Below are 23717 nucleotides of genomic sequence, written 5' to 3'. Positions count from 1 at the left end.
CTCTTAACTTCACTTCAAGGATTTTCTGTGTAGGAGGCTTAGTCGTCATGTGTTTAAATGTCTTATGAAATGTTCGAAGCTACACCATTTAACATATGTAAAGGGTGATTTCTAGATATTATATTTTTGGTAACACTGATTAATCCCGGCGAAATACACGTTCTGACCATTACATTGATGATGATGATAGGTCAGGTATCACATTTGTAGCAAAATATGTACAATCTATGTGTACGAAAACAAGCAAAATAATATCAAACGGTTTTGCCGACAGATGTATACCCCCAGCCTTGAGTTATGATTATTCAAACTATTGACCCTTTATGGGGGAAGTTCTGAAGCAGTTGGTCAATATTGTCTAATTTTTTATCTGACCTAAGTGTGTTATAAATATTACAACGTCCCATCTACTTGCTATACAGGGTGAGATGAAAAAACTGCATAATTTTTCATTTTTTTTTTAATTTTATTGAATAGAAGCAAAAAATGTCGGAAATAGCATCAAATTTTAGAATAAGTTTCGATTTGTTCGAATTGGTCACCTTTTGCACGAATTTTGGCCTTCAAACGGCCAATGAAACCGTCACACGCTGCCCGAATGTTGCTCTGCGGTATTTTGGCCCATTCCCGGCGAAGCGCTTGCTTCAGGTGATCGACAATTTGGTATTTTTTAGTGCCAAACTTGCTTTCCCAAATACTCCAGACACAATAGTCAAACGGATTGGTATCCGGAGATTTTGGTGGCCATTGTGCGCTGGAAATGAAGCGAGGAACCTCATTTTGTAACCATTCTTGTGTGGCGCATACTGAGATGAGCGATGGTGCTGAGTCCTGTTGGAATGTCCAAGGTCTGCGGCCAAAATGTTTGCGTGACCAAGGCTTTAATATTTAAATCCTGAATATTTTCGCGATAATATTCGGCATTTATTCTGATGCCACGGTCGATTAATACGAGCAGAGAGCGACCATCGGCTGTTATGGCGGCCCACACCATCACCATGGCCGACGCTGACCTCCTTAGCAAGTAAACACGATCATTTTGTTTGTTTACAAACTGCAGGATAACGAATGTTTTTTCAACGGAGAAAACCAAATTCGGCAGTTCACCACCTTCGGCCAAGCGAAGCAACTCTTTAGCTCTTTTGAGTCTATTTTCTTTCCGTTGCGGTGTAAGTTCTTGCACTTTTTGGAATTTCAATGTTTTTCGAATGGAATATTGCAATATGTTCAGCTCACGAGCAATTTGTCGGACACTGCGACGCGGTTTTCGATCAAGTCACTTCTTTACTTTTCGAACCATTTCTGCTGGTGTTGCTGTTTTCTTCCGTCCACTTCCTTGACGTCGGGCTACGCTACCAGATTTAAGAAAAACGATTTATTCACATTTAAATGCTGGAGTGCTCTAGCCACTTGTGGTTTTTCAACCAAATATAAAGAAGTCACACTATCACTCTTGAATTCCATCACGAATAACTTTTTTTCTGGGAAATTCTCACCAAAATGCTTTTGTACGCTTGTAAATAATATACTGAGCTGCCACTGGAATAATTTTAACAGCTGTCGTACGAGTGGCTTAGAAATGACAGCAGTCTGAAGTTGGTTGCAGCTTTTTCATCTCACCCTGTATAAAGGGTGATTGTTATATAGAATATTTTTGGTAACACTGGATGAAAGAGCTTGTGCACATTTCAGGTAATGTTTTACTATCAAACATCTTCCGAGCAGATCTTGTGTTAGTATAAAAAATGGGATTTGTGAAATTAAAGAGAACCTTATGCTTATTTTGGATTTAATAATCTTTTCGGTTATTCGAAGCATTTACCCTTTGTGGGGGAGATACCAGAAGAAATGGTCCGATATCCACCATCTTTACAACAGATCTTGTGTTAGTAGATATATTGAGATTCGCCAAGTCGGATTGGAATCGTAGAATAAGTGTGCCTAAGTTCGGCATGTTCCAGTAGTCGGCAGTTTTGAAATTAAACTTAAATAACTAAAAAAGGAATTGACCAAATAATGAAATAATTGCAAAAAAAAAAACGTCAACAGTGTTCTCTGCTCTCTTTCTGCAAAAAACAATGAACTCCGATCATTTATTACGAGAGAATAACGGTTTTCGTCAGTGAGTGTCTTCCAACGCATGCGATGCCAGTAGTCGGCATGTGGTGCCGATTACTAGAAAAATATCATTTTTGACCTATTTCACCAAAACTTGAGAAAAGTATTAAAAAATAATCCAAAAACTACCCAAATAAAAAAATAGTTTTAAGTTGACAGTTGCTTTTATTGGTGCTTTTTGACCAACTTTTCTAAATTAAGTAGGTTTTTTTAATCAGCTATTTGACGTTTTAGATAGCGGTGGCATTTAAAAAAATGTATGTTATCTAAAGGAAAAAGATCAATTCACAAATTCCAAATATAAGAAAGATACTTTTTTATTTAATCTCATTTTTATTTTAATTGAAAATCCATACGTTACTGAAGGTAACCATACTATTCTTGATTTTCTACCTATATTTGGTTTAGAATGATAAGTAAATAAAACACTATTTAAAACGAAATTAGTTAATTAAACTGTGAATTAGTAATATAGCATTGTTTTATACTATTTGAAATAAAAAAAAATATACAAAATAATATTTTTTTTACTAAAATAATATATGCCGACTATTGGCAAATAGACTTGCCGAGCATTGGAAAATGGTGCCGACTACTGGCAAAAAACTACTATTTTAGAAAAATTGCAAATTTTGCCAATTTAATAAAAACAAATTCGATTGTTGTTTATTATTTCGTAAACTAAACAAAATTTGGAATCTGAACGACTTTATTTTTCTGCAATTGAAAGATTTTACTCAGAATGTCGAAAGATTGAAATATTGTAAAGCCTAAAAGGACCGACTACACTTACCCTATGTTAATTTCGCGTTTTTGAGCTTAATAGATATTCAAAATTCAAAATTTTGACCCTTTGTGGAAGAGGTACCAGAAGAATCACTATTATATAAAAATCACTATCGCATTTTCACAGCAGGTATTGTGTTAGTAGAAATAATGGGATGAATGTAATATGAAGAGAACCGGATGCTTATTTCGGATTTAAAAATCGTTTCGGTTATTCGAAAGTTTGACCCTTTGTCGGCGAGGTACCAGAAGGAGTGGACCGATATATTCCATTTTCACACCATAAAAATATTGTGATGTATGTAATTTGAAGACAATCGGACTCTCATATTACATTTTATAAGAGCAAAAATTATTCAAAATTTTTACCCTTTGTGGGGGAGGTACTTGATGGAGTGGACCGATATTGTATATTTTCGTACTTTACCTAGCACTGGTGCAAATATTAGGATTTTCAAAGTTAGAGCCAAATCGGATTATCCTTTCGTTGTGCAGTATTTTTTTTTTTTGGAAATTTCGACCTTTTGTGGGGGAGGTACCAGAAGGAGTGGACCGATATTGCCCATCTCTAAACTCGATTTAAGTTTGACAATAATCTTACAATGTTCTAAGTTTTGACCAAATGCTAACTTCGAGAGTCATCGTGCGCACTTGCCGGACAGACGGACGGAAGGACGGACATCGCTAGATCAACTCCCAATGTCCTGAAACGGATTTGGTCCTAAGAGACCTAGGGTAAATTCTTTATTTCGATAAGCCACGTTTAGGCCTATCAAATGAGCCATATGGCTATCAACACAAGATCTTTTGTGAAAATGGTAGATGTCAATCCACAAAGGGTCAAAATTTTGAATAACCAAAGCGTTTATAACATTTTATGCCTTTACGAAATTTTTCATTGGGGTAGGTTTGGGGTCCGAATAGAAGCCTATTATTTTTGGAGAATAAATACTGTGGACTTGAAATAAACCAAATATTCTAAAAGTTGCAATTAAAGAAGAATCGACACGGAACTTCCCATTAGGTTTGAGATTTGGACGGAGGAATATAATAGTGATAAAATCCTATTCATATTTTGAATATCCTGACACGGATTTCTTCCCAACAGAAATTTAGTATTTCAAATAGTACATCTTTGCATAAAATATTCTTAAATCACAGCATTTTAAAAAATCTGAGAAATAATTACCATAAACAAAAAAAAAAAAAATGCATGAAATCGCTTGTTTTTATTCTCTTTTTCATAAGACCGGAAATGTGACAAGTGTGTGCGTGTGTGTGTGTGCATGCATGCATGTGTGAATGTCACTCATATATGAAAGAAGCACTTCAGCTTTCCACAGACATTCTTTCTCTCCTTTTAATTGTCTGAAATTTAATGAGAAAATTTTTGGGTTGTGGTTTCTGTTTTTCACGAGTTCATTTCGTAGTTCTTCTTTCCATTACTGTTTCGGTTGAAGCTTTTGGCTCTGGCTGTGTTACAGTCAATATTCGGAAAGGTGTTTGTGACGTTTTAAATAGATTTTTGTAGGGTTTTAACCGTCGTTAATACACTTTTAATGATGTGTCACTGTTCTTGTTCTAATCAGAGTTCGTTGTTAACGTGGTTTTTAATTGGGATAATTTTTAATTACTTATCTTGCAGACGAGTGGTTTTTTATAGCAGCACCACAAAACACGATTCAGGTATTTTGAAAACGTCAGGCGGTTATTGCATGCGGTTTAATCCATTCATATGACTGATTTGGGGGCTGGGATTGTTTTTTATGGATAATAAATCATTCACAGAACGCAATGAGGCTATTAATTTTAAACATCACATAACTTAAACAAAACTAATAAGAAAAGGTCAAAAGTCGGGCGGGGCCGACTATATAATACCCTACACCACTATGCATATTTAGTGTAGAGAAATTCAGTTAGATGTAAAAAGTATATTTAATTTGGGCTGAGATTACATATATGGTGAGCAGTAACCGTAAAATCCGGTGAAGATGTGTATCAAAGTTATATCTAGCTAGATCTCAAACAAATATTGTTTGAAAAAAATTCATCTCAATGGGATAATAAGTGCGACCTGCATTTTATTCATAACAATACATGGACATACGGTCATACGGACTGACATGTATAAATCGACTCAGAAAGTAATTCTATGAATCCTCAAAAGTAACTATGGATCTATCTCGCTTCTTTCTCTTTTGTTACGAACCAATACACAAAGGCATAATACCCTTACCACTATGTGGTGTAGGTTATAAATAGGATTGTTTTTGGGTGAGGTCGACCTTGTGATACCCTACCCTTCTACGTCTGTGCTAAAAGTAATATAAATATTATTCTGTTAAAATAGAATTTTTTAGCCAGTAGAAATATACATAAAACAAGTAAAAAATGATCCGTCGGTTTCGCGACAGATGTATACCGAAGACAGATGTGTAGCGAAGAGGTTCCAAAAGGGTTGGCCGATGTAGTCCACTTCGTAGTGGGTCTATTAGATCTATGGTTAACAGAAATATCGAAATGCACAAAGTTTGATGAAAATCGTTAGTTTGAAAAGAATCTCCAACTTGTTATGTGAAATTTAATTGTTCAAAATTTTGCCGATGTGGGGGGAGATAAGTTGTCCTATATAATATATTTTCACACCAGATATTGTTTTAGTAGAAATAGTGGGATATATGAAGTTTTAAGATAATTGGGTTCTCAATTCGCATTTTATCATCGTTTTAGTTATTCAAAATGTTGGGGCTTTTTGGGGGAGGTGCCAGAAAGAATGGACCGATATCTACCATATTCACAACAGATCTTGAGTTGATAGAAGTATTAAGTTGTGCCGAGTTTAAAAGGAAACGGATGCTAATTTCGCATTATACGATCATCATGGCTATTCAAATCTTTGACTCGTTGTAGGGAAGGTACCAGGAAAAGTTGACGGATATATCCTATTTTAACACCAGATCTTGTGTTGGTAAAAATATTGAGATGTGCGACATCTAAAGACAATCGGACCCTTATTTGACGAGGGTTATAAGGAGGTACTTGATGGAACTGATGGGCCGATATTGTAAATTCTCGTACCTGACCTAGAACTGACAAAAATATTGGGATTTGGAAAAGTTTGCACAAAATCGAATGGTCCTGTCTTGTTCTACAGGGTAAATTATTTTCTAGGATGATTTTGAACTTTTGTAGGGCAGGTACCAGAAGGAGTGGACCGATATTGCCCATCTCTGAACTCGATCTATGTTTGACAATAATATTACGAAGTACCAAGTTTGGGTCAAATCGGATAATTACGGACAACCCTAGATCGAATCCAAATGTCCTGAAATGGATTTAGTGCAAAGAGACCCACAACCATTATTTCGATGAGGCAAGTATATCAAATAACATATACTCTCTAGCCATATGACTGAGGGTATAAATACATGGATAGACGGATAGACAGACGGACGCACATGCATGATTCCACTCAGAATGTGATTCTATGTAGATTATCGAACTACTATAACTATATGTACTATACGCCGATCTCATTTCCTTTTCTATGTCACAAACAAATGCACACATTGTGGTGTAGGGTATAAATAAAGGAAAACTTGAATAGGGAAATTAGAGAATAAACAAATCAAAATGCACCTAAGGAACTCGAAAAACGTTAAAACAATTCTCTCGAAACATACGATTTAAAACCGTTATATGGGGGCTATACGAAGACGAGGACCTGCATAGGTAATTTTTGTCACAGGCTGCAGTACCTATTACGGACTTAAAATACAAAATTTGAAACATTTTCGGTCTATAATGTCTCTAATGCCATAAAAATACCGAATGTTGGGAGTAACTGTTATATAGGGCCTTTGCGAAGACGTGGACCTGCATAAGTTTTTTTTGTCATAGGTTGTAGTTCCAATATGAAATTTAACACAATTCCGTTTATATCTTCAAAACGCCGAATATCGGGAGGTAACGTTATATGGGGGCTATACCAAAACGTGCACCCCGACATGCCTACTGGCAAAATACACATGTGTGCAAAATTGTATCCCTTTACCTCAATTCGTTCGAAAGATAGGGTGATTACAACAGACAGATAGACGGACAGACGAAGTTCGAGTTCGAGTTACAAACGGAATGACAAAGTTAATATGCCCTCCATAGTATGGTGGAGGGTAAAAAAATATTTTTACCCGAAGCCGAGTTATTTTTTCTTCGTCTCAGACTTTGAATCCTGCTAAATTTTCTGACCCCGCCCAGCATTTCGAGGAGTAAGTCCCACTTATTTCAAGTAAATGGGTCATGACGGTCCACGTTTTTATACCCTACACCACATAGTGGTAAGGGTTTATATCTTTCTGCATTTGTTTGTAACATGGAAAAGGAAGCGAGATAGGCCCATAGTTACTTTTGAGGATCTCCACAGAATCACTTTCTGAGTTGATTTATGCATGTCAGTCCGTCTCTCCGTCCGTCCGTCCGTTCGTCCGTCCGTCTGTCCATGTATTCCTTTGAACAAAATGCAGGTCGCATTTATTATCCGATTGAGATGAAATTTTGCACAAATCATTTGTTTGGCCCAAGGACGAACCCTACTGAAATTGGAGATAATCGGTAAAAATTTAGATATAGCTCCCATATATATCTTCCCCAGATTTGCCATTTATTGTGCACCAAACGTGTAATATCAGCCCGAATAGTATGGAATTTGGCACATACAACCAAATTAGGCCTGAAAATAAGTATGCCAAACTTTATCGAAATCGGTTCATATATAGCTATAGCTCCTATATATATTGTTCATCCGATTTGTTGTATTTGTTACCCACAGCCCTAATAAGCACTCCGTAACAACGATATTCAGGGAAATACATCAAATACAGCTCAGAAATATCTTTGCCAAATTTTATCGAGATCGGTTCAGATTTGGATATCCCATATATATCTTTATCTGATTTCAAATTAATTTCGCACCATATGGGCAATACAAGTCCGAATTTAAAAGATACAAATGCTTCGGCATATTTTGTCCTTTGAACTTTAAATTATAATTATAATCATAGCGTGTATGATTGAATTCTCCCATAAAAACTTTTGATTATTGATTGCTACTAAATTAGCAAAGTGGTGTAGGGTGTCATAAAGTTGGCCCCGCCCGACTTTGGGAAATATTTAGAATTTGAAATATTTAGTATTTCAATGTTTTTAACTCCATTATATACCCGAATTGTTTCGAATTTCATATTGGAAGAAATCACAAGACCTTACATACCGAACACATAATGGTACCTCTCTATTTCGATATTTTGGTGATATTGGCGACATTATTCAACTTAAAAAAAATTGAAAATGAGAACTTTTAATACCCTTCACCATTTGGAACGAATTTGGTAATTTTCAAAAAAATAAATAAATAAAAATGAAATCCTTTAAAAATTCTGTTAAAATCTTAAAAATACCGAATTTGGTCATTATATTGGGGTCTATACAAAGACGTGGACCTGCTTAGGCAGCTTTTGTCATAAGCCATTACAATATTCAAATACGAAACTTGAAAAAAATTTCCGGTGAATAATGTAGCTAACATAATCAAAATACCGAATATTGGAAGATACCTTCACATGGAGGCTATATGAACACGTGGGTCTGCATAGATAATTTTCTGTCACAGGCTGAAGTACCAATTAGAAACTTCAAACACGAAATTTCGGCAAATTTTGTACATAAAATCATCAAAATACCGAATATAGGGAGGTACTGATATATGGAGGATATACATATAAAGACCTGGACCTGCATATACAATTTTCTGGCATAGGCTGTAGAATTCTGATCCCGGGCCGAACTAATATGCTTTTTTACTAAAAATCTTAACAAAACATTTCTCCAAAATATTGTTTAGTTTTGTTAAAACTCATTATATGTAACCGAGCATTAGTCTGTCGACATTCTATTTTATTTATTTTATTATGTATATCTCTTTGAAATTGTTCGTGTAATTTCATATATATAATTCCATTTCATTTCGTTGAGACTTTTGCTTCTTCGTTCATCCATCCATCCATCCAACCATTCATTCATACAAAAATGTTCCCCACAAGTATGTCTGCCACATTTTTTGGGTTCATATATTTGTAAGACCGTTTTAAATTTTATTACTTTTTATGATGTATTTCCCATTTTTTTTGCTTGTCTCTGCTCTTGAGTCCCAATGAACACAATTGTGAGTGAGTCTCTTCTGCCCGTTTGTTCTGTGGGTCATAAAAATATAGGTTAGTGCACCGTTTTTCGCTCGAAGCATATGTTAATTGTTTTTCGGTTTTTGATGTTTTTTCGGTGTTTCTAAACTCGACGCTGCTGCTGCTGATTTTTATTTGGGAACGATGTGAATAGCTTAGGTGAAAAGTTCTTAACTGTCGCTGTGAGCGACTGAGGACAAGACAAGTTCAATGACATGTCATGTGGCATGAATGGTGCTCCGTTGACGGTGAATTGATAGAGGCGTTTTCCCCAAAAAGAAAAAGAAAAGACGACCATAATTTTTCACAAAGCCGGTTTTCGTGGAATATAAAGTAGCCTTCGTGTAATCGCTGGGTACTTTTTTTGGGGGCAACTTCTTGTAATTATTATTTAACAAGTTCTAGTTACAGTTATTGGTTGCAAACCGAAATCAATGCTGTAACAATGACACAATGTTGTGTGGATATGGGTATAACAGCCAAGTTCCAATAAAGCAGAAGATACCAACCACTCATTTGCCGTGAGGGGTGGGAGGGGAGGCATTGGGTAAACATGCAACAAAAACCCACCGCCAGAGGTTATCAACATAATATTATTTGTAAATAATCACAAAACATTAATAAAAATTAATGGCGGCATATTGTTTGTAAGTTGCTGGAGCTCCCCCCTCCCCCAGTCGTGCGTTGTGATGAACATAATATATCTTGAGGTTTACACAAGACCACTGGCCATAAAGATGACATCAATGTTAAGGGTGACAAAATGGCAAAGAAACAATTACCAACGAATGAAAGATATTTGTTGAGAAAAATGTTGCCACAATTCTTGTACATCGTAACATTTTTGTCAACTTAGATCGAGTTCGGAGATGAGAAATATCGGTCCACTGCCTCTGGTACCACCCCACTAAAGATAAAACATTTCATAGAAAATAAAAATTTACCTCATAGAAAAAGAAAGGATCATTTTAGGCAACATTTTCAAATTTGCAGGGTTAGGTGCAAGAAGGGAAAATATAAGAACCTTTTGGTTTTTTAGGAACATTGATGTAAATATTTTTTTTTTGATAGACAATGAATATAGTTCTTTCTTTGATTTGGGAACATTTAGTGAAATGTGGTAAAGAATAATGTTGTCTGTGACGTCATCCTTCTAAAATGAAGATTTGGGGGAGATGTTTATACAAAATCGCACAAAGTACGGCTTTAACCCTCATATGTAACATATATGTATAAATTGTTGGCATTTGGGTAGGATTTATACTTTTGACGTCTTTTCGGACCTATATTAGAATTTTATGATAAAACAAGTGAAAAAGCCACCATTTGCAACGAATTTAGAAATTTTCAAAAAATAAAATCCTTAAAAAATAGCCGTTATATTGGGGTCTATACGACGTGGACATACATAGACATTGTTTGTCATAAGCTATTACCATATTCAAATTCGAAACTTGATATAAACGGTGAATAATGTAGCTAAAATTATCAAAATATCGTATATAAGGAGGTGCCGTTAAATTGGAGCTGTGCGAAGACCTGGACCAGCATAGACAATTTTCTGTCACAGGCTGTAGCATCCATTACGAACTTCAAATACCAATTTTGAAACAATTCCCGTGAATAATGTCGTTAAAATAATCAAAATACCGAATATCGGCAGGTACCGTTATAAGGGGGCTATACGAAGACATGGACTTGCACAGACAATTTTCTATCTTAGACTGTAGTAGTCATTACGAACTTCAAATACCAATTTTAAAACAATCCCGGTGAATAATGTGACTAAAATAATCAAAATACCGAATATAGGGAGGTACCGTTATATGGGGGCTATATGAAAACGTGGACCTACATGGCCCATTTACGAACGTAACCTGCCTACTGCAAAATTTTAGCCATCTATCTCAATTCATTCGAAAGATAGCGTGGGTCTGACTTGAGTATTTCGAGGAGTTACAAACGGAATGACAAAGTTAATGTACCCTCCATAGTATATATATATATATATATATATATATATATATATATATATATATATATATATATGCACTATACAGCAGTGTTATTGGTTCACAGTTCATATGATCTACTTCACATAAATTCCCAATTAAAACTGTTTTGAGCCACTTGAGCTCTACTAAATAAGCATAGTGGTGTAGGGTTGCATATAGTCGGCCCCGACCGACTTTTCACCTTTCCTTACAGTTTTTTTTTTTTTTTTGGGATTGCTTGGTTTTAATATATTTACCAAGGCCTACGTGAGGTCAGCCAAGCGGACTATATATGACAACATTTTGACAATAAACTTATTAATTTTCAACCCATTGTGATTTGACTCTCTTTGAATTGTAAATCACAATTTTGTCTTTTGACATAAAAATTAGTTGTCAGATATCCCTACTGGCAGACCTTTATTTATTTTCGGATTCCATATAGATTTCTGACACATTCCTATCTACGACACCAAAAAAATATTAAAACTTTTGAGCGTACCTTATAAAATCATATAAAAGTTTATTTTATCAAAAAGGTCAGATATCCCTACTAGCCGATTTTTTATAGGCCATGACACATTTCTGAAACAATCCTATCTACGACATCTACAAAATATTAAAACTTGTGAGCGTACCTTATAAAATCATATTAAAGTTTATTTTATCGAAAAAGGTGTATATACATATTTACAATTTTCTATTTTTTTTTCTTTTCGTTAGCCATAAATCAAACCAAATACCCTAATTTTTAGCCAAATAGAAGTTAGTTTGAGCAGCGTTAACCCATTCAATGTACGACGAGACACGAGTGTAAATCGATGGCAAATTGGCCATGCCGCAGGGAATATAACCCCACGAAACAATGCCAATCAATTCAGCACTACCTTCAGCGTATTCCTTGACCAATGGACCGCCAGAGTCACCGTTGCAGGCAGAAATGCTCTGTTGCAAGGAATCGGAGCAAACATTGGACTCGGCCAAAGGAGCATCGGCTGGCAAGACGCTCTTGCACTTATCGAATTCAACAATTTGTGTGGTTACCGTTTGCAAAGTATTGGCAGCCGAGAAAGAGAAAGCCTTCGGTTGACCCCAGCCATACAAATGCGTCTCACCGGCGGGAATTTCTTCAGGAGCAGGCAAGGCAATAGGTTTAACCCATTCGTTGAATTCAAAAGGTTGGGAAACATGTAAAATCGCAATGTCATAGGGTCCAACACTTCCGCCATACAATTCGTGAACTTTGCCATAGTCGACAACACGAGATTGGGTCTTCGAGTCCAAAGATTTTTGCTGATGCAGGCCAGCAACAACACCCATACCCACAGGATTGCTGATACAGTGGGCAGCGGTCAAAATCCAATTCTTGTTGATCAAACTACCGCCACATATGTGGGAATGCTTGGAAGTCTTGCTCAACGAGACAATGTAGGGAGCCGAATGTGGTACGGCATCTTCACCCTTGATAATGCGGCCAGTGGCAAAACTGGGCATTATCCGCTCCTTAACGGACGAAACCAGACCCGCATGGGCACAGGCCACAAACAGAGCACAGACTAAAAGAACTTTCATGTTTTCCAAAGGGAACTAACTTTGAAACTAATGCCTGACCCAGAATAGTTGCAAACTTATATAGGCCATTCGTGCATTATCTCGCACTCGGATGATTTAAAACTCCAACCAAATGCTATCGATTGTTATCTACGATGGATTAGCCTTAACAATTCGCATAAGTGTGGACTTCAGAATGTTTTGTGGACAGTTAACAAACTAAACACCTTATCATCTAAAAATTAGTTAAGTTCGGCAGTGGGTAGAAAGTCTAGCGATAGTACCAGATAGCTGAAAATCATATGTTTCATGCCTTTACTTGATTTGCCATATTGAGATAGGAATCCTAATAAATCAAAAGTTATTGAAGTAGGATTAATAATTCTTAATAAAAACAATTGTTATCTGATGTTTGAAGTGCAATGCACTTTTAAGGGCATACGCTGTGTTGGCCAATGTAAATTCCATTTAAAGTTAACTGAAAAAAGTGTCAGTCGGTTTTGCGACAGATTTATACCCTCAGCCAATGTTCGATTATTTAAATATGTTTTGATTTCTATTATGATTATTCAAAATGTTGACCCTATGGAGTTGGTTCCGAAGGAATGGGCCAATATTGACCATTTCGTATCGGACCTAAATAAATATGATATAAATATTGCGACGTTGTATGTTTATGTCTGAGCGAAAATTTTGAAAAACAAAATGTTGACCCTTTGTATGGGAGGTACCAGAAGAAATGGTCTGATCTTTCTCATCTTTGAAGCAGATCTTGTGTTGATGAAAATATTGAGATACACCAAATCTGAATGGTGTATCTCCCATTTGATTTTGACCCTTTGTGGGATGGTAGCAGAAGGAGTGGGCCCATCTATCCCATCTTCATATGAAATATTAAGGGAAGCAGATGCTTATTTTGGATTTCACAATCGTTTTGGTTTTTCAAAACTACTTTGTGGAGGAGGTACCTGAAGGAATCGTCCGGTCTATACCATCATTATAAGAAATCTTGTTTTAATAGAAATATTGAGTTGTGTCGAGTTTGAATGGAATTGGATGTTAATTTCGCGTTTTATGCGCTTCATGCATATTCAAAATTTCGACCCTTTGTGGGGGAGTGGACTGATATATTCTATCTACACTCCAGACCTTGGGTTAAGAAAAATATGGTGATGGTTGAAATTTGAAGAGAATCGGACTCTTTTGTCAATTTTTTTTTATTATTCAAAATGTTGACCCTTTGTTGGGGAGGTACTTGATGGAGTGGAACGATAATGTTCATTTTCGCACCTGACCTAGCACTGATACAAATATTAGGATTTAATAAGTCAGAAAAAATATTAATTGTCCTTTCTTTTTCGGTGCAGTCAAATATTATGTTGGAAAATGTCGATCTTTTGTCTGAGAGATACCAGAAGGAATGGATCGATGCTGCCCATCTCCGAACTCAATCTAAGTTTGTCAATAAAATTACGATATACCAAGTTTGGACCAAATCGGATATAACCTTCGATAGCTATGGTGCGCACCAGCCTGACGGACGGGCGGATACCCTTAGATTGACTCCTAAAACGAATTTGCTTCAAAGTGACCTAGGATCTAGACCTGTTATTTCGATGAGACACATTTTGGCTCTATAAAATAAGATGTAACCTGAGGATATATAAAAATCGTTAAATATCAATAATAGATTGTAACAGTAGTTGAGTGTATGGTGTGTCCGACAACCAATTCGACCCTAGGTCTATTTGGACCAAATCCGTTTCAGGACATTGGGAGTCGATCTAGGGGTGGCGGTCTGGCTGGCTAGCTTGTGATTCAAACTTGGTACATCGTAATATTACCATCCATTTTAAATCGAGTTCAGAGATGGACAATATCGGTCCACTCCTTCTGGTACCTCCTCCCACAAAAGGTCCCAATTGTCCCAGAAAATAATTTACCTTATTGAACAAGAAACGTTCATTCCATTTTGTGCAAACCTCCCCTACAAATGTAACAAATTTTTGAATAAACAAAACGCTTATACAATGCGTTATAAGCTTCCGATTCTTTTTAAACTTGGCACATCCCAATACTTTTTTAACACAAGATCTGGAGCAAAAATTAGATATATAGAACCACTCCATCAAGGGTCCATGACGGATCAAATTTTTGAAAAAAAAGGCTCATAAAATGCGTAATCAGCTTCCGATTTTTTTTCACATTTCACACATTCTAATATTTCCATTGCCACATGATCCTGTGTGAATATCGACCAACTCCATCCGGTATCTCCCCCACAAAGGGGTCATACTTTTAAATTATCAAAACGGTCATATAATATGAAATAAGAATTCGATTCTCCTCCAACTTGGCACATCTCACTTTTTTTACTAAAACAAGATCTGGTGCGAAGATGATAGACATCGGCCTACCCCTTTTGATACCTCCCCCAGAATGGCTCAAAATTTGGAATAATTATGCTTCTCATAAAATGCGAAATAAGCAAACGGCCCACTTCTTCTAGTACCTACCCCAACATTTTTGGGTACTTATGACCCTTTTAACATGCGATTCATTGATTGACTAAACTCGAAATCCTATGTGAATATCAACATTCTCCTTTTGAAATAATTCAGGTGTCATAAAATTAAAAATAATTATTCGATGTATCTTCTAACGTCGCACAGTGCGATACCCTCATCGACATTACTTCTAGTGTGAATATGGAATTCATCGGCCCTTTCTTTCAGTTACCTCCCCCACAAAGGGTAAAATAATAATATTTCCATAAGCCACATATGTAATGCAAATATGCAATCTGTCGTTCCAAGTCTTCGCCCCACTGCCCCACAAAATGTAAAAAAATTTGATTTCCAATAAATTTCAAAAAAACCAAATAAATAATTATTACACTTCCAAAAAATATATACAACTATCTCAAATGAAGGGAAGGAAGTTTTCGATATAGTCCAAACCTAGTACGTATAATATCAGACTCAGGTCATATGCGAAATGGAAAATATTGGACCACCCCTTCGGTATTATCAAACATAAGCTGAAGGTATATTTCCGTCACCACAACCGACTGATGCTTTTAACCTGTTTTTTACTATCTTACTTATTTTCAATTACTCAATGTCCCTCCCAAATACTCTGGTCATTTATGTGTAAATTGACTTTAAAACTATCTTCTCATCCATCTCAAATATAAGTCTTTCATAATTTTCGGCTACATACTGTGTGACTTTTTTTTAAATTGAAAAATCTAATTTCCCTTGAAATCTCACGTTTCTTTTCAAAAATGTTTGGTTTAAAAAATACGACTGTAATGTTTTAGTTATGTCTCACACTAAGTGTTCCTGTCGCTCTTGTATAGCCCTTACTAATTACATAATTTTTCTCATGTACTATTAGACTGAGTGTGGTTGAGAAATTATTGTTGCCGATGTCCAGGTGATAAACCGACAATAGTCCATTCCAAAAAAAAAAAAAAAAAAAACAAACTACCTGCCAACCCAGAGTACATTGTCGCCGAGGCAAATGTGAAACTAAACCAAATGCTACCGGAATATGAATGCGTTCCATAAAACTTTTAATGGCTTTCAAACACTGTCATTAGCGGCGATGCAAATGCAACAACGATAATGATTTTGTAAACGAGATAGCCTCACTCAATGTGGCAGCCACAACAGCAAATGTTGGTGTCGGTTAATTTGTCGTTCTTGTTGTGTTTTTGTTCGGAGCTGGATGCGTACACAATCTTAGATGGTCATTACGACAGGAAACTGTCCAGTGATCATGCCACTGACAAATTACCCGTAACAGTAACAACAATCACATTGGACAAGTCCGCCACCGGCCACCGCTTCTGTCCACTTTGCAGGTGAATGGAATTCGTGTGGCTATCGCTGGCTGGGATATGCAAAACAAAGCCTTAAGTTGCCAGTTGATCTGCTTGGTATCAGGCTTTGCTACTATTACTCCGCTGCGAAAGACAGTAAATAGACATGGCAATGTATTCGATTTGAAGCATTTTATAAACTATTTACCAAGAAGAGAGCGAAGTAACAGCAGAATGAGTAATCAGGTGATGGTAGACTCATTGTGACCGAAGTTCGTCCATTCAAGAATGATTGATGTTGTATGAGGCTGAAAGAGACGGGAAAAATGTATCTATTTTAAGAAAAGAAATATTCAAAGACTAGCATTTACCGTAACAAAAAAGTCTCCCTTCGATTGCATGTGTGCAAAACATATTATTGGGGGTTAAAGGTCAACATTTTTATTTATTTTATTTTACTCCATAGAAAACTGTACGTTTATAAAAGATCAGATCTAGCTAAAGTTTAATATGTGTGAAGTCAGTCGGTTTTGCTGACAGCCAATGTCTGTTTGTTTCCACACATATATTGACTTGAGTTATGATTATTCAAAATGTTGACCCTTTGTGACGAAGGTACAAGAAGGAGTGATATATATTCCATCTTCACACCAGATCTCGTGGAGGTAACACAAGAAGTGGACCGATGTATTCCATCACTTTTTCTGTTAATAAAAATATTTAGATGTGTGAAATTTGAAGGCAATCGGACTCTTATTTCATATTTTATATGAGTTATAATTATTTCAAATTTTGACTCTTTGTGGGGGAGTTACTTGATGGTTTGGCCGATATTATCCATTTTCGCATTTTATATTATCCTGACCTAGCATTTTTATACCCTACACCACAAGGTGGTCAGGGTATTATGTCTTTGTGCATTTGTTTGCAACATGCAAAAGGAAACGAGAGAGAACCATAGTTCCTTTTGATGATCTGCATAGAATCACATTCTGAGTCGATTTATCCATGTCCGTCCGTCTGTCGATGTATTTTTGTGAACAAAGTACAGTTCGCATTTATCACTCGATCCAGATGAAATTTTGCACAAATTATTTGTTGGGGCCAAGGACGAATCCCTATGGAGATAATCGGTAAAAATTTAGATATAGCTTCCATATATATCTTCGTCCGATTTGCCTTTTATTGTGCACCAAGCGTGTAATATCCGCCCGAATAGTATGGTATTTTGCACATACAACCAAATTAGGCTTGAAAATAAATATGCCAAATTTGATTGAAATCGGTTCAGATATAACTATAGTTCCAATTTATATTATTCATCTGATTTGTTATTTTAGTCCTCCGCAGCCGTAATATGCACTTTGTAACAACAATATTTGGGGAAATATATGAAATACAGCTCAGAAATATCTTTGCTAAATTTTGTCGAGATCGGTTCGGATTTGGATATATTTCCTATTAATAACTTCGTCCGATTTACATTTTATTGTGCTCCAAATCTCTAATATTTGCACAAATGGGATGAAATTTGGCACTTACGGCCGAATTGAGTCTTGTGAAGATCGGTTCAGATATAGCTATAGCTCCCATATATATTGTTCATCCGATTTGTTATATTTGTTACCCACAGCCGTAACAACGATTTCCGTGAAATATATGAAATACAGCTCAGAAATACCTTTGCCAAATTTTATCAAGATCGGTTCAGATTTGGATATAGCTCCCATATATATCAATTGGGCAATACAAGTCCGAATTTAAAAGATACAAATGCTTGGGCATATTTAGTCTTTTGAACTTTAAATTATAATTATAAATTATATAATAATTATAATTATAGATTATGTGGAGCTCTACTAAATTAGCAAAGTGGTGTAGGGTATCAAAAAGTCGGCCCCGCCAGATTTTAAGACTTTAAGACAGACTCTTTACTGTTTTTTTTTTTTTTTTTTTTGAAAATGCTGACCTTTTCTGGGGGAATTGCCGGAAGGAGTGGACTGATGTTGCCCATCTCCGAAGTAGATCTAAGTTTGACAATAATATTACGATGTACCAAGTTTGGACCAAATTGGATATTCCCTTCGAGAGTTATCGTGCGCACCAGCTAGCCAGACAGACGGACGGACACACACCCCCAGATCGATTCCAAATGTCCTGAAACGGATTTGTTCCAAAGAGACCTTGGATCTAAAACCGTTATTTCGATGAAACGCGTTTTGGCCGTATCAATTGATATATACGATTGATGGTATAATGATCCTAGTGATTTTTATACTCTACTATAATATGTTGTGAAGGTATAATGTGTAATCATCTGTACCCAGGGTCTCCAGAGATTTCTCTTTTTCCTGGGTGGCGTGAATCAGATATTTTTTTGATTTAAATTCTAGTTTACAAGCTATTCATATTGAAATACGGTTAGGTTGAATATGGAATACAGGAGCATGGCGCTGCTGCGTAAATTGATCAACGTTCTGTACAAAGAACACCAGGCATACCCATGGTATCGTAATATATCAATCCGTCATTTATCTAGGCTCAGACCGCTTCCTCTAATATCGTCGCCATAAACATACCACCGACTTCAGAAACTCGAAACCTCGAACTTTTCTTAAGAACGGAAAAGCCAATTGGCAAAAATTTAGAGAATACACCAACCGCTTCAGAGAACTGTCAAACCCATCTAATGTTAGGGTAATTGATGGGTGTTTATGGGGCATTATCAAACTGCAGCCGCTCACCTGCAAGACTTGCAAATGAGTGCAGAGTTAGGGAACTAACTCTGAATGTATTTAGGTGAGTTGACGAGCATAAGCGGAAAAAGTGGTTAGAGCATCAGAAGCATTGCAACATCAATAACGGATCTAGAAAATCGAGAGTGAGACAGGGAGTTCTTTAAAGTAGGGTAATATCTCTGGAACTGTTTAATCTCTACCATTCTGGCATTTCACGCCCTCCAGACGACATTGAGATATAAACATACGCAAATTATTGTACCCTCATGGTGTCCGAATCTGTGTTCGGTTGAACAATAACCTAGTTAATCTTAATGCTCATTGTGAGGAAAATTGAAATATCCGTTAGGAAATCGATGAGTTGGGACTATCTCCGAATATGTAGGTCATTTGTCCATTAATGGTCTTGGAGGTCAAATTCGATAGCATGTTATGTTAAGATGACAAAAAGAAGGTTCTCATTTCTTTTGCCGTCAGCACTTGGAGAGCTGATAAAGATACCTGTTGACCTGTTACATAGCGATCGGCCGGTCTGTCGTAAACTACACGTCTCCGGTGTGGCCTGTCAACCATACTATTACACAATGAAAAAACATTCAGTACTGTTAGAACTCCGCCCTTAGAACACAATGTCTGTCTGTCTGATACCTGCCGACTATCTACATGAGGAGGCGAAGATCTTAGCGGCATGATAGCCTAATAAAAAGCTTTCAATGAAATACTTATTGCGGCTATAATACTAGATTATTATAGCCGCAGCCACCCCACCACCATTACCTGTTGGATAGGTAACCTAGGTCCAGGCATATGAAGAGAGAGGGAGAGGTACAGAGGTATAAGAGAGAGCCTCTTGATCCACAGGCCTCAGCACTGAATAGTAAAGAGCAGTATTGATTATTTTTGTTCCCTCAGTACTTCAAATTCAATAATGGGACCTTCAACTCCAATTCTATCATCCTTGCTGGTATTTCCTGCTATTTTCGTGGCGAATTCATTACGCTCTGTTTCAGCTACTCTCCTCCTCCGCCTTCTCAGAATAAACCAAATCCTTCGGCAGCAGTTTTACTTTTTCCTTCAAAGATTTTATTGTGTGGTTTGCTTGAGTACTTACTGCATTCGCTCTTTCCTCACTAGATACCAATTCGGATTTGAGATCGTGAATTTGATTGTGTAGGACACGGCATTTATCTTCATGCTCGTCATCCTTCAGGTCTCGTTGAACCTGGACTTTAAATAACAAAAACAAAACAAAAAAAAAAATAAATATTTAATTATTGTTAATTTTTATTTCCTTTCTTTGCAGGTAAGTTTTTTTGGCGTTGTATATCGGGAACTCCTGTGCAGGTAAACTATTCTCCGATTATTCTAAATCGAGATGTGGTTAATATTCTCACATTAATCGCCTTGAGCACATCATCAGGCAGTTAAAACAAATGTTTTGTTTCAGTAAAAAGAGCTCGATTACAGCATAAGCCTTATTGTCTCGTTTCTTCGTTTCGTTAAATGATGAGATTATGCAAATCTATTTTCGGTAATCGCACATTTTGACCCATTCCTTTGTTAACCTGATTCAGACACTCGTTTTTTTTGTATAATATCTAAATGTTGTGGTTCAAATGGAAATTCTTGGCGCTTCCATTGTTTTCTCTAGTCATTTGTTCTTGTCAGCGAACGGTAAACTATTTTAACGATTCAATGATTGATTTTGTTTCTTTTGCATTAACATTTTCTTTGGTGTCACACATATACATACACACACACATACACATTTGTAGAGATTTAAAGAATCTACGTTATGTTGTTTTGTCTTGAATTGATCTACATAAAGTGGACACCCTATAGCAGGCATATGCTATATTTATATCCTCAGCCATTTGGCTACAGAGGGTATATACAATTTGATACGGTCAAAACGTGCCTAGTCGAAATAACGGTTTTAGACCCTAGGTCTCTCTGGACAAAATCCGTTTCAGAACATTTGGAGTCGATTTAGCGATGTCCGTCCGTCCGCCCGTCTGTCTCTCTGGCTGGCTAGTGCGCGCGATAACTCTTGAAGGGAATATCCGATTTGGTCCAAACTTGATACATCGTAATATTTTTGTCAAACTTAGATTGAGTTCGGAGATGAGCAATATCGGTGCACTCTTCTGGTACCTCCCCCACAAAATGTTGAAACTTTCAAAGAAAATATTTTATTGCACAGAAAGAGAAAGGATGATTTTGCTCCAGCTAATATTTCCATCAGCGCTAGGTCAAGTGCGAAAATGGACAATATCGGTTCACTCCTTCGGGTACCTCCCCCAGAAAGGGCCAAAATTTTGAATATTTGCAACTCTCATAAAATGTGATGTAAGAGTCCTATTGTCTGCAAATTTCACACATCCCAATATTTGTATTAAACCAAGGTCTGGCGCTAAAATGGACAATATCGGTCCATGGATATCCCTGAAGTTCATAAAAGCGAAATCAACATGCGATTTCATTCCAGACATGGTACATCTCAATATTTCCATCAGCACAAGATCTGTTATAAATATTGTAGAGATCGGACCATTTCTTTTGCAACCTGGTTTCAAAATTTTGAAAAACATAACGCTCAAAGAAAGCGGAATAAGCGTAAGCTTATTCTTCAAATTTCTGTTATCAGTCATAAATTGCGAAACAACTCCAAGATTCCTTACAACTTGCTATATATATATATATATATATATATATATATATATATATATATATATATATATATATATATATATATATATATATATGTATACATATATATATACACATACACACACACACACACACACATATATATATATATATATATATATATATATATATATATATATATATATATATATATATATATATATATATATATATATATGGGCCAATATTGTCCATTTCATATCTGATCTAAGTCTGATATTAATGTTATAACGTACCAGGTTTGGGCTATATCGTCTACTTTCTTCACATTTTATGAGATATATGATAATATTTGGGGAATGAGGTACAGTGTATAGCGGACCAAAGTATTTCGAAAGAAAATCGAACATTTATTTTCAATTTTATACGAATTAATCAAAATGTAAAACTTTTGTGGGGAAGGTACCACAAGGAAATGGACCATAGATTCCTTATTCACATAAAATCTTTGGTTCTTAGAGATTTTGATTTGAAAATAATCGCTGACTTGTTTTGCAAGTTATGAGATATATAAATACTGACAATTGTAACCTTTTGTGGGAGAGGTACAGGAATGGGTTGGACCGATATCTATCATCTTCACATCACATCTTTTGTTAGTAGAAATTTTGGAATGTGCAAAGTTTTGAATGAATCAGTTGTTTCGCATTTTATGAGAGATAAAGTCATTCATATTTTTTACCCGTTGTGGGGAGGTAATCGAAGAAATGAACCGATATATCCTATCGTCACAACAGATATTTTGTTAATAAAAATATTTGGATGTGTGCAATTTGAAGAGATTGGGGTGCTTATTTCGCATCTTCTGAGAGGTATAATTATTCAAAATTTTGACCCGTTGTGGGTGAGGTACCGGAAGGAGTGTTTCGATATATACCAGATCTTGTGTTGGTAAAAATATTGAGATCTGCAAAATTTGATGACAATCGGACTCTTATTTTACATTGGGGGGAGTGGGCGGATGTGTGCTTCCTCCATGCTGGATATAGTGTTGGTGGAAATATTAGAATGTGACGCGTTTGAAAAAAATCGATTTCTCATTTCGCTTTTTTATGAGCATCATGTTTATTCAAATTTTTGACCCGTTTCGAATATTATAATATTCGAACTTTGTATCCATTTCTCTTAAAATTTCGCGCAACAAATGGAATCAGGCAACTCCTCGCAAAGGGTCAAACTTTTTAATAATTGTAAGTCTTATAAAATGTGAAATTAGTCAATGATTCTTTTAAACCTGGTTTATCTAAATATTTCTCTCAATCTGATGTAAATATAGAATTTTTCGATCAACTCCTTCTTGTACCTAATATTTTGATAAACAATTATTTGCAAAAAAAAATTGAAACATAAACTATTGATTTTCTTTAAATTTTGCACATCCCATGTTCAGTATTAGATGAAGTGGAATACTTCGGTCTACTATATCTGGAAGCTGCCGCATTTTCCATCACATTCCAAATAAAATCACATTAGCTGAGGGTATACAAGTGTCGACAAAACCGAGAGATTCTCTTCAACTTGTTTCTTCTTAGATAGTTACAGTTTTTCACAGTTTTCTCAAGAGTTTCAGTACTCAGTTATATAATCAATTAACAACGTTAGAGAACAAATATATAAATGCCTACCAAAAGAAAAAAAAATGTATATATATATATATATTATCTATATATATATATATATATTATATATATATATATATATTATATATATATATATATATATATATATATATATATATATATATATATATATATTA

The 23717-nt window shown here is 35.8% G+C and overlaps 2 protein-coding genes across 2 annotated transcripts in view; one reads left to right on the top strand and one right to left on the bottom strand.

Annotated features, from left to right (window-relative positions):
• The window catches only part of LOC101892759 (elongation factor-like GTPase 1), a 432356-nt gene that overhangs the window by 169489 nt on the left and 239150 nt on the right, over positions 1–23717 (top strand). The gene's annotated exons all lie outside the window — the stretch shown is intronic.
• On the bottom strand, positions 11773–12749 carry LOC101894029 (lectizyme). The gene has a single exon (XM_005181685.4). It carries the CDS (start codon positions 12707–12709, stop codon positions 11882–11884), a length of 828 nt encoding a protein of 275 aa, XP_005181742.1. The 5' UTR covers positions 12710–12749; the 3' UTR covers positions 11773–11881.

This window comes from Musca domestica, unplaced genomic scaffold, assembly GCF_030504385.1.
Source record: "Musca domestica strain aabys unplaced genomic scaffold, Musca_domestica.polishedcontigs.V.1.1 29, whole genome shotgun sequence".
In the NCBI taxonomy this organism is placed as follows: Eukaryota; Metazoa; Arthropoda; class Insecta; order Diptera; family Muscidae; genus Musca; species Musca domestica.
This window is presented reverse-complemented; position numbering and strand designations above follow the sequence as displayed.